The 12,469-nt window shown below is 41.9% G+C and overlaps 1 protein-coding gene across 1 annotated transcript; it reads right to left on the bottom strand.

The window, feature by feature from the left end:
* LOC108638027 (putative zinc finger protein 66) lies at nt 700-11,275 on the bottom strand. The gene is made up of 5 exons (XM_018062999.1): nt 11,261-11,275; nt 6,393-6,519; nt 5,286-5,381; nt 1,559-2,600; nt 700-1,390 (listed from the first exon to the last, which is right to left on the bottom strand). Exons 1-5 carry the CDS (start codon nt 11,273-11,275, stop codon nt 700-702), a joined length of 1,971 nt encoding a protein of 656 aa, XP_017918488.1.

Consider the following 12,469-nt stretch of genomic DNA (forward strand, 5'->3'; position numbering starts at 1 on the left):
AATCACAAATCATGTCAATATAAACAAAGATATATTCCTAATAATTGTACATTTCTAAATACCAACCTTTCTCTTGTGATCCATACCAACATTTCAATTTTCTGTTTTAACTATGGATTACTATCTACAATACTTCTCCTGAAGAGGAACTTTAAAAATCAGGATTGATGAAATGCTTTCTATTGTGTGGGCTTCCCTAAGAACTCAGCTGGTAAAGAATCCACCTCCCACTCCACTATTCTGGCCTGGAGAATTCCATGGACACAGTCCATGGGGTTGCAAAGAGTTGGAAACAACTGAGTGACTTTCACTTTTTCTAGTGTGCAATTTCTATTTATTTAGATTTCATTTTTATTAAATACGTTTCTACATTTTCTTTATGTCATTCCTTTTCTTTCTTAAATGAATGGTCTTGTATTTTCTGAAGTGTATGTTTAGGACAAACCTCTTCCATCACTTATTACTAGGGTTTCTCTCCAGTACATGCTCTCCGATGTCTAACAAGGTGAGAGCTCTGATTAAAGCCTTTGCCACTTCTCCAGGATGAATTCTCTGATGCTGAGTAAGACGTGAGTGCTTGATGAAGGCTTTTCCACATTCTTTACATTTTTAAGGTTTCTCTTCAGTATGAATTCGCTGGTGTCGAATAAGACTTGAGTGGTGACTGAAGGCTTTTCCGCATTCTTTACATTTATAAGGTTATTCTCCAGTATGAATTCTCTGATGGTAAGTAAGACCTGAGTGCTTGCTAAAGTCTTTGCCACAATCCTTACATTTATAAGGCCTCTCCCCAGTATGAATTCTCTGGTGTTGAGTAAGAGTTGAGTAGCGACTGAAGGCTTTTCCACATTCTTGACATTTATAAGGCTTCTCTCCAGTATGAATTCTCTGGTGTTGAGTAAGAGATGAGTGGTAACTGAAGGCTTTTCCGCATTCTTTACATTTATAAAATTTCTCTCCAGAATGGATTACTTGATGTTTAGTAAGACATGAGTGCTGTCTAAATGCTTTGCCACAATCCTTACATTTATAAGGCCTCTCTCCGGTATGAATTCTCTGATGGCGAGTAAGACCTGAGTGCTTGCTAAAGTCTTTGCCACAATCCTTACATTTATAAGGCCTCTCCCCAGTATGAATTCGCTGGTGTTGAGTAAGAGATGAGTTCTGACTAAAGGATTTCCCACATTCTGTACATTTATAAGGCTTCTCTCCAGTATGAATTCGCTGGTGTTGAGTAAGAGATGAGTTGTGACTGAAGGCTGTTCCACATTCTTTACATTTATAAGGCTTCTCTCCAGTATGAATTCTCTGGTGTTCAGTAAGATGTGACTTCTGATTAAAGGCTTTGCCACACTCTGTACATTTATAATGCTTCTCCCCAGTGTGAATTCGCTGATATCGACTAATGTTTGAGTAAGACCTAAATGCTTTTTCACATTCTTTACATTCATAAGGTTTCTTGTCAGTGTGGATTTGTTGATCTTGACTAAGCTCTGAATTCTGATTATAGGTGTTGTCACACTCTGTATATTTCAAAGGTTTCCATCCTGAATGAATTTTCCTGTGTCTACTTAGACTGGATGAGTTAGTAAAGGCTTTCTCACATTGCTTACACTTGTAACTTTTGTGCGGATTCTGAATACTCTGCTGTTGAGTGAGATTTGAAGACTGATTAGAAACATCACCATATTCACAATTGTAAGTCTTCTCTCCAGTATGTGTACTCTCATTTAGTGGAAAACCTAATGTTTGATAAAAGATATTCCTCCATGTACTATTTTTAGAATCTTTGTCTGAAGATTGAGGTCCCTGATGTTTCATAGAGTTAGAGTCTTGTGTAGTTTTACACCTAGTTTCATTGCATGAGTGGCTTCTCACTCCATCGTAAATATTCTTGTAATTATTGGGGGTAGAGCTCTTACTTAAGGCCTGACTCGTGTTATTACACATGAGAAGTTGTTCTGTATTAACCGTATCATGATGTGCAGTGAACAATGATGGTGGGATTAACTCTCTTCCATTACTATCATCATTACACATTTTGGAACAGAGAGAAACTGTCTGTTGGTGGAAGAATAATGACCCCTTGCTCACAGATCCCTCAAACTGATTATATTGTGAGTTTTCCCCATCATTTTTAAATTTCTGGTTTTCAGACATGCTTGAATGTATGTGTAATTGAAGCCTGTGTTCAGAGTGGTTTGCATGAGTATTTGCAGTAGAGACTGGATGACTTTCCAGATTTTCCACATTTCCCTTCAGAGAACGTGTATGTTTCAAAAACTGATTTAAGCCTTTGCTTGAAGAGATACACTTCTCTGCAGATGTTGATAACTGAAATGGGTGTTTTCCACAGTTTGACTCACATTGCCCATTTCTTTGGGCAGTAATGTCCGCATTGTGTGAAACTGTCTTGGTTTCTTTCTGTCCATATAAACATCTTCTAGGTCTTTCACATACTCCCGTATATTCCTGGTCTTTCATTAAATGTTCATTTCCAAGGTGAGCTCTTTCATATATTCCTAGGTTTCCTTTTCGGATTAAATTTTCTAATCTTGGATTCTTTGGCATCAAACCACAGGTGTTGTGAGAAGACACAGCTGAAAGATATCAAATGAAAGTTTTCTTATCTACTATTCTTATCTACTGGGGCTGGTGTGAGCTCAGCTGGGACAAAAGGGGAGCCTCATTCTCTGTGGGAAGAGAACATGGCAACAGTCTGTGGCAGCAGGACAGAGTGAGACCTGTGCACAGGGTACTGACCCCTGTCCTGCCCACCCAGCCTGAGAGGGTATCCGCTGCTGCAGACAAAGGCTGGGTGCTGAAATATGGGGTCTGGAGAGCATTGCCAGGCAGAGGACTGCTGTGGGCTGTGAGGAGACATCCTGAGGGAATGGGTTGAGGGAGGAGCTCTATAAGCTAGAATGCAACCACCAGAGAGCAGAGCACCATTGTTGAGTGATGCCCAAAGGGAAGACCCACCATTGCAGCCCCTCTCCCCCTGTGCTGGACCCTCCTCTCTCAGCACTAGGAAGGGCCACCACCCGGGTGGGCTCTATTGAGCTCCAGCCACAGCCTCCCCCTATGCACCTCCTCCACAATCAGCAGACTCCTGTGCTCTGGGGCAGCTTTTGGAGCAGACACCTGTGGGTGGCCCACACAGAGAAGGAGCTGAAAGCTCAGCTGAGCCCCAGGGTTAAGGAAGAAAAACTGACATCTCTCCTCACGGTTACACAAACCATGCTTTTATACCTGCAACTGGCTTTGTGAACTCAGCCCTTACAGAACATCTGAATGGACAACCAGGGCTCCCCCAGTCGTGGGAGGTGTAGCTTTAGCAGCTGTGGACTTTGTGGGGATGTATACTAGGGTTTGGGGCTAGGCCAGAGTCTGAGCTGCCCCCATAGCACCACAGCAGGTCCAGCTCCATGAATGCAATTCTGGGACCTGAGTTCACTGGACCTATGCTGCTTTTCCAGTGAAAAGAACATCTGAGGAGGCAAATCTCTCTGCTTTCACAAACAGTGGATGTAAATCCCTAAAACTGAAAGCTACTGGCACCAGAGCAATGTGCCAGCATGCTCATGGTTGAAGGGGGGCCAAGAGCAGTGCCAACATGGGGTCACATGAGGCTCACACAGTGCATGAGCACACCCCAAGGTGAACATCCCCAGAGGAGCAATCCTTAGTGGCTTCTCTCCCAGTAGGTGTCCTCCAATCCTACCTGCCTTGACCATAGATCAGAATCACAGCGAAGAAACGCATCTGGGGGCTCTTCTCCACCAATCAGGGAGCAGACCCCACCCCTGACAGACCAGTGACAACCATAGAGCCAAGGGGAAGCTCCCCTCAATATTTTGGGGAGGCATGGGTCACAATAACAACAATCAAAGCCCAGATCAAGGGAATAAGTGTACAAGCCTGTGGACCAACCTCATCCTCTAGGGGGAAGACAACAGAGCAAGAGGAGCTAGGATCCTGCAGCCTGCAGAACAGACCACAAACCCAGAAGATGTGACAAAATGAGAGGACAAATAAGTATGGTGTAGAGGAAGGAGCAAGACAAAAAGCTACAAGAACCACTAAATGAAGAAGAGACAGGCAGTCTAATGATTACTCTTCCACTTAAGTCATCTTAAATGCAGATGCCACTAGGTGCCCTCCAATTCTTTAACCCAGTTTTTATTTTAGCATGTTCTATATGAGGTTTCAATATAAAAATCATAAATGATACTGACATAGGTCTAATCAGAAAGCAAGGACATGTAGGACAAAGCCTGGGGAAGTTGATAACAAGATTCATTAAATAAGCAGTTCTTGAGAGATTAAGAAATAAGACTTTCAAAATATGGAGTGAACACTCTCAATGCTCTGTGGAGATCTAATTGGGAAGGATATCTTAAGAGAAGAGTAGATATCTATACATAAAATGGATTCTTTTCACTGTACAACATTGTAAACCAGTTATACTCCAATAAGAATGTTTTAAAAAGATTATATTATCTAACCATTGTAATACTTTGAAACCATTAAAATATGGAGGAAAATGTTTTAAGCTCTTATGCCAATTTATTTGAAAATTCTTTGAGTTAATTGAATATATTTAAGTCTTTTCAGTTCAGTTCAATTCAGTTAAGTCTTTTAGTATTGAGGAATTGGGGCAGACACTTAACATTTCATATGACTTCATATGAAGAAAACAGAATTTTGAAGTAACCCTGAGACTGGCATTTTTTGTCTTTAGGGAGATTTTGGTTTATACAGTGAAGAAATTACTCGAATTTAAAATTTACAAGATCATATTTGAAGCTTCCAGTCTTTTAGAAATTATGCCAGAAAAAAAAAAACAAAAAACCCTCTGTCCCCAATATTCCTAGAACTTTGGCAGCATGTCTACAATTCCGCTCACACACTGCCATCTCGAGGTAGAAACTGTAATAGGAGCGTCTTAGAGTTTTTCAGAAATGTGCAGTTTTCCTAGGGCCCCCCCGCCCCCCAAGAAATGGAATAGTAATCGGTTCATGCAGGTTGTCACAGGCCAACAGAAGGGTTTCAGTTCTCACTGTGATTGAGAAAAGTAATCACTGGAGGTGAATTCAGGAATGATTTAAAGAGACAGAATGGGGCAGGTGATATCCGCCTATGACAGCAACAGAAAGAAACCCAGACTTCTCTAAAATCATTTCCATTGAAGCAGATCTTCCCAAACCACATGTCAAAGGATGAATTCCTTACTAATCCTTGGACCTGTCGTTGACTCATCGGCTCCATCCATTGACCCCTACCTGTGTATATGGCTGGCGTCTCCAGTCTCCTTACATCCCAGGGATTCTTCATTTGCTCCAGAAAGGTGACCAGGTCTGGCTTAGAGACCACAAGACCTGCTATCAAGAAAAGGAATATTTGTTTTGCTAGAGATTCATCAGATTCCAATCTAATATGTATTGAAGTGAGAAGAGAAGGCACATGTGCTAAGTCGCTCCAGTCCTGTCTGACTCTTTGCCACCCTATGGACTGTAGCCCACCAGGCTCCTCTGTCCATGGGAATGTCCAGTCGAAAATACTGAGTGGGTTGCCATGTCCTCCTCCAGGAGTTCTTCCCAACCCCGTGATCGAATCCACTTCTTTTATGTCTCCTGCATTGGCAGGCAGGTTCTTTACCACTAGTGCCACCTGGGAAGCCCAGAGAAGGCATGGTAGAATGTTAATACAGCCTAGAACTAAAGTATGTGGGGACATAATTTCCTAAGCTGTATGAACATTCCCTGGTGGCTCAGCTGGTAAAGAAGCCACCTGCACTGTGGGAGACCTGTGTTTGATGCCAGGGTTGGGAAGATCCTCTGGAGAAGGGAACGGCTACCCACTCCAGTATTCTGCCCTGGAGAATTCCATGGACTATTCCATAGGCTCACAAAGAGTCAGACATGACTGTAACCTTGCTCATTACATTGTTACATTATTAACATTCTAGAGAAGGCATGGTTGAATGTTAATATAGCCTAGAAAATTATATCCTCAAATACTTTATCAAAGCACTTTTCTAACTAACAAATACATAAAGAAAAGATCTTGAGATTCTAGTCAAGTGCTACTAAGGCCAAAGTAAGTAAGTAGGAGAAATCTGATTTATAAAGGAGAGTGGCACCCTTTTATACCACAGAACCTACAGAATTACCATTCAGCTAGAAGAAGGAGGCAGATTCCATCAAGGAAAAGTTAGAATCATAATGAATCATCATGAGGTCTTCTTTCTCAACTCATAAATATCCATTTTCCCATAGAAAGCAGGGATCTGAAACTATTATAAGGAGCAGAAGATTCTAGGAGTCATTCTAGAAATACAGGAACCAAAACCCAGTGGGTAGAGAAGGGATTCTGGAAGTTATCCTCACCCAAGGAGGCCAGGTTCCTGTAGTTCTCTAACATCACGTCCCTGTACAATTCTTGCTGACTGAGGTTCAGGAGTTCCCACTCCTCTTGAGTGAAGTCTATGGCCACATCCTGGAATGTCAGCTGTCCCTGAAATACAAAGTACAGGTTCCATGTGGCCATGGGAAGACTTCCTAATGTGACCCAAGAGGAAACCAGCAAGAGAAATGGTTTTGCCTTAGGAGAATATCTGGTGTTACACAAGAATATAATTTTTACACAGTAATATCTTCTACCACATTTTTAACCCCAAGAAAAGAGGATGAGATACGATCCATCAACAACTACAGAAATTATTCTGATTTGGAAGAGAAATTATAATCAGATCAACACTGGCATATTTATTTTGAGTGTTGTACTCAGTTGACAGAATAAACTATCAAAAGAAACAGGAAATATTTTTTAAAAGCACTTTGTTCTGGAGTGGGCTCAGTGTGCCACATTTTTCACAAGCTTATTTGTACGAGTAATGTTGAAAATTCTGCTCCATGAGTGACAATGTGTGAACAGCAACGAAGCAGAATAGCAAGGAAAGAATTCACATTTAACTTTGAACTTTAAGTGCTTTACTAATTTTACATGTCTGATAGGATAGTAACCTCAGCAACAAGAATCATTTTAACGATCTGGTATATACTACTTTCTGACAGTTTTCAGAGACTTGAATGTATAACAGAAATAATTTAAAATCAATAATGTTGCTGTAGCATCTTTTGGCAAATATTTTAACAAACTTTCTTTAAATGACAGCTTAAGGGACGGGGGAGCCTGGTGGGTTGCCATCTATGGGGTCGCATAGAGTCAGACACGACTGGAGCGACTTAGCAGCAGCAGCAAATTTTACTTCAGTTTGTGACCCTAGACTTTAATCAAACACAGACAAATGCACAGAGCTAACGCTCATGAAAGTTTATAGAAATTTCTGTATTTGTAAATAATACTAAAAACAAGAAAAGTGTTAGTCACTCAGTCATGTCCTACTCTTTGCAACCCCAGGGACTGTAGCTTGCCAGGCTTCTCTGTCCATGGGATTTTCAAGGCACGAATACTGGAGTGGGTAGCTATTCCCTGCTTCACGGAATCTTCCGAAAAGAAAAAGAAAAAATCAATCAATGATGTTAACATGTTCATGCATACAGACATACACTAAAATGGAACTGTGTACTTATTAAGAGACAAATTGTCATGTCAACAAAATCAGGATAATTTTTAACTGATTGAAAATGTACATAAATATTTGAGGATGATATTGTTAGGTAGGTAGAATAGGGAAAGGAGTCCAAAATGGTGGTGGCTAAAAGACAAGGAATGTCAAGGAGGGTCCAAGGACCAGAAGTGGGATGCCACTGTCGTCTCCTGAACAAACAGCACTCCTGGCTAAACCCAATTTGCATAGGGCAGGCCCAGGTCGAGGAAAAAACATATAAAAGGAGGAGCCAAAGTGCTTTCTCTCTCTCCCACTTTCTCTCCCCGCATGTGTGTGTGTGTGTGTGTGTGTGTGTGTGTGTGTTCTTTCTCTCTTTCTCCCTCCCCGACGCACTCCTCCAATCTCTTCTCTTTGAGTCTTTGGGTTGGCATGCCCTCACACTTCGAGGATGGATTCTCCTGCTATCTTCTATATAAAATAGGGCTGTAACACTGATTTGCCTAAGAGCTATAACAGGTTTGTCCAAGACCCAAGAGCTGTGATGTGCCAAGGGCTTTAATGTCTGTCACTCCAAATCTTTGTTGTGACGAGACAAAGAACCAAGGAACATACACTTGTGTGACAATATTATTTTAATTTTTTAAAATAGACTAGGCTGCAGACATGCACAGTGACTAAAAAAATAGACAGCTCTGGTTCTGAATTTTTTAATTTCTCGAATAATCTACCATTTGCATGGAACTATATGTTAAAATTTAGCACAGCTGAACATAGATTAGCAGTAATATGATTCTTGTAAACATTTTGGAAAATACCGAAATGTGAGACTCTATCTGTAATGTGAGCATGGAGTGTACTGGAAATGATCAGACCTGGGCTTGAGTGATGAAAATCCCCACTCCCAAATCTCAGCATCTCATTAAACACACAGGAGTGTTGTCAACTACAAATCGGCACTTGCCAAGAGCATTGCCAGCCACTAAACAAGACCTTTTAGAATTAACACCCAAAAAAGATGTCCTCTTCATTATAGGGGACTGGAATGCAAAAGTAGGAAGTCTAGAAACACCTAGAGTAACAGGCAAATTTGGCCTTAAATGCAGAATGAAGCAGGGCAAAGACTAATAGAGTTTTGCCAAGAAAATGCACTGGTCATAGCAAACACCCTCTTCCAGCAACACAAGAGAAGACTCTAGACAAGAACATCATCAGATGGTCAACCCCAAAATCAGTTGATTATATTCTTTGCAGCCAAAGATGGAGAAGCTGTATACAGTCAACAAAAAGGAGACCAGGAGCTGACTGTGGCTCAGATCATGAACTCCTCATTAACACATTCAGACTGAAATTGAAGAAAATAGGAAAAACCGCTAGACCATTCACGTATGACCTAAATCAAATCCCTCGTGATTTTCCAGTGGATGTGAGAAATAGATTTAAGGGCCTAGATCTGATAGAGTGACTGATGAACTGTGGAATGAGGTTCATGAGATTGTACAGGAGACAGGGATCAAGACCATCCCCATGGAAAAGAAATGCAAAAAAGCAAAATGGCTGTCTGGGGAGGCCTTACAAATAGCTGTGAAAAGAAATAGGGGAAAAGCAAAGGACAAAAGGAAAGATATAAGCATCTGAATGCAGAGTTCCAAAGAATAGCAAGAAGAGATAAGAAAGCCTTCTTCAGCGATCAATGCAAAGAAATAGAGGAAAACAGCAGAATGGGAAAGACTAGAGATCTCTTCAAGAAAATTAGAGATACCAAGGCAACATTTCATGCAAAGATGGGCTCGATAAAGGACAGAAATGGTCTGGACCTAACAGAAGCAGAAGATGTTAAGAAGAGGTGGCAAGAAAACACAGAAGAACTGAACAAAAAAGATCTTAATGAGCCGGATAATCACGATGGTGTGATCACTCATCTAGAGCCAGACATCCTGGAATGTGAAGTCAAGTGGGCCTTAGGAAGCATCACTAAGAACAAAGCTAGTGAAGATGATGGAATTCCAGTTGAGCTGTTTCAAATCCTGAAAGATGATGCTGTGAAAGTGCTGCACTCAATATGCCAGCAAATTTGAATGAACCCTATGGTGCTGCAACTGACTTCAGTCCCCTTAAGGGAGTTCAGGGTGGATTGAGGCACTCTGCTCCAGGGAATCTGCTGGAACAAGTCTTTCAGTTCAGTTCAGTCGCTCAGTCATGTCGACTCTTTGCAACCCCATGAATCGCATCACGCCAGGCCTCCCTGTCCATCACCAACTCCCGGAGTTCACTCAGATTCACGTCTATTGAGTCAGTGATGCCATCCAGCCATCTCATCCTCTGTTGTCCCCTTCTCCTCCTGCCCCCAATCCCTCGCAGCATCAGAGTCTTTTCCAATGAGTCAACTCTTCTCATGAGGTGGCCAAAGTACTGGAGTTTCAGCTTTAGCATCATTCCTTCCAAAGAAATCCCAGGGCTGATCTCTTCAGAATGGACTGGTTGGATAGTCTTCTCCAACACCATAGTTCAAAAGCATCAATTCTAGAATAAGATATTTTCAGGAACTGCTTTCATGATGCCAATCCTTGCATCTCTTCATATCTAGAAATACACTAAACCACTAAATGATGACTTCAATTCCTCACGACTGGCAGGAAACCTTTTGTAAAGCAAATGCTTGATTGCATTGAACTCCCCCTTCACCAAACTCACATACTGACTTTCCCCCACTGTCTCTTTGGAGCAGTTTCTCAGAGTTCTCTGAGATGCTGTCTCCTGGGCGGCTGTCCTCATTTTGCCCCAAATAAAACTTAATTGACATCTCTCAAATTGTGCATCTGTTTTACCTGACAGTGTCCATTTTTCAAAGCAAAGAGTAACTAAGAAGATACGGCATTTCCTCATTAACTGTGATAGGCATATCATCACTTTTTCCTTCTAAGACCCTTGTTCAAGAAAAAAAAAAAAAGAATTTCATAGCGTGGAAATCTCACAGAAGCAGTGAACATCAGAGGTCACGGGGTAAGAGTACATGGAAAAATGCATATCACTGCCAGGCATCTTGGCAATATTAGGAAAACCATGATCTCAATCTATCATGAAAAATGTCAGTTTTCTGCAAATTCCACCTCCTATATACCTCCCATGATCTGTAGCTTAATAGTCCATCTAATTAGTATATTTTTCTTATCGGTATAGAGGATTGTCTCTGCTACTTCTGAAAAATTCTGGAATGCTGAGTTCATTCTATTAACAAGGGCATTTTCTTACTCCTGTTCTAGAGAGCTGAATTGCATCCAAATGTAAATTCATCACGGCATTTCCCCGACTTCCCTAAGATCCTAACACTGAACCACATCCCAATGGGAATCTCAGATACCAGTGCCTCCCCATATTGATCTCTCACAAAGGGAATGTATTCAACATTGAAAGTCACTATTTCATGTTGAGAATTCATCATGCTCTATAGAAAGCTAGGATACAGACAATGGAGAAAAGGCTCTGGAATATGAGGGAGACCAAACATGAAGAGCTGGTTTTCACTATTAAAAAAAAAAAAAAAAAAAAAAGGAAAAAATAAGAAGGTGATAACAAGCACTCCAGGCAGAAAACCTAGAAGCAGAGAACTAAAGGTTTGCAGATTCTCAGTCCAGGCATGTCAGGAGGAAAAGCAGACACAGCCCCACACCCGGGACAGGAAATTACCTGAGAAGCTGCCATTTCCTCCTCTTCTTCCTCCTGCTCTGCGTCTTCTGTGGGAATATGACGTCTCAAACTCACATCTGCATGTTGAGAAAATACCTTCAAAGGCATCCATATGAAGAATCTAAGCTACTCCATTTTGTAAGGTTCCAGGAAAAGAGCCTTTGGAAATCCCCTGACCTCACTCCACCGCCCATGTGCCAATCGGACCCCAGACCAAAATCTGCTGACTTAATGCTCAGGAACTTGTAGTCTACCTAGACAATAGGGACCAATCAAGAACCAACACAGAACCCTTCGAAAGAAAGTGACCAATCAGACGTTCCCCTACCTAGAAATCCTTTTTTTCCATGTATACTCCCTATATAATCAATGTAATCCAAAACCTGGGGCTCCTCCCTATAGCCGCTCTGTAGGTATCCTTGGGAGCCCCAGCTAGAGCTTGGTAATAAAAACTCTCTTGCTTTTGCATCGGATATCGGCTCCCTGGTGGTCATTGGGAGATTTTGTGACTTGGGCATAACACATACAGCCCTTTAACCTGCAACTGCTGCAGTGAAAAAGAAGTTTTCTTGTTTCTCTCACCCTTTTCTGAGCTCTTTGCTGACTTTCTGTGTTCCTGATCTGTAGTGGGTAACCAAGACTAACTTGACTGCTAATCACATGCTGGTGTTCCACTCTATTTGCAGATCTTCCCGTCTAGTTCCTCTCCTTCCTTTTTGCATTACAGAGAGCAGACCGCAGAACAATTCACCAAAGACAATGGACCCTACTTCTGGGCTACCTGGCTATGAGGGTTTTGAAAAAATGTAAGAGGAAGACCTGAATTCAGGACCCTGAGGGAAACCTCACATTTGGTACATCTGAGACCTCAGGAAGGGAGGATTTAGGGCGGGCACTTCTAGAAGCAAAGCTCAACCTGATTTCCTGGGGAGGGGCTCTTTCTAGGATGGGTGTGGTTGTCCTCAGCCTGCGCCTGAGCCCTTGGGGTAGGGGAGGGGTGCGGTGAGTGTTTGGTGGGAATCACCTGGGGGTCTTGGGTTCCTGCCAGGCTTTACTTGCAGAATTCTTCCCAAAGATGTCCTTAGTTTTTTTTCACATTCCTCTGCAGCCTGGGGACACAAGTTTTCACAAAATGATTTGCATTGTGACCACCTCTCCGCAGGTGTGGCACCTCCAACTTCAGAGACCAGGAGCCTGGAGGTATTTCCA

The sequence above is a fragment of the Capra hircus genome, chromosome 18 (genome assembly GCF_001704415.2).
Source record: "Capra hircus breed San Clemente chromosome 18, ASM170441v1, whole genome shotgun sequence".
NCBI classification, from domain to species: domain Eukaryota; kingdom Metazoa; phylum Chordata; class Mammalia; order Artiodactyla; family Bovidae; genus Capra; species Capra hircus.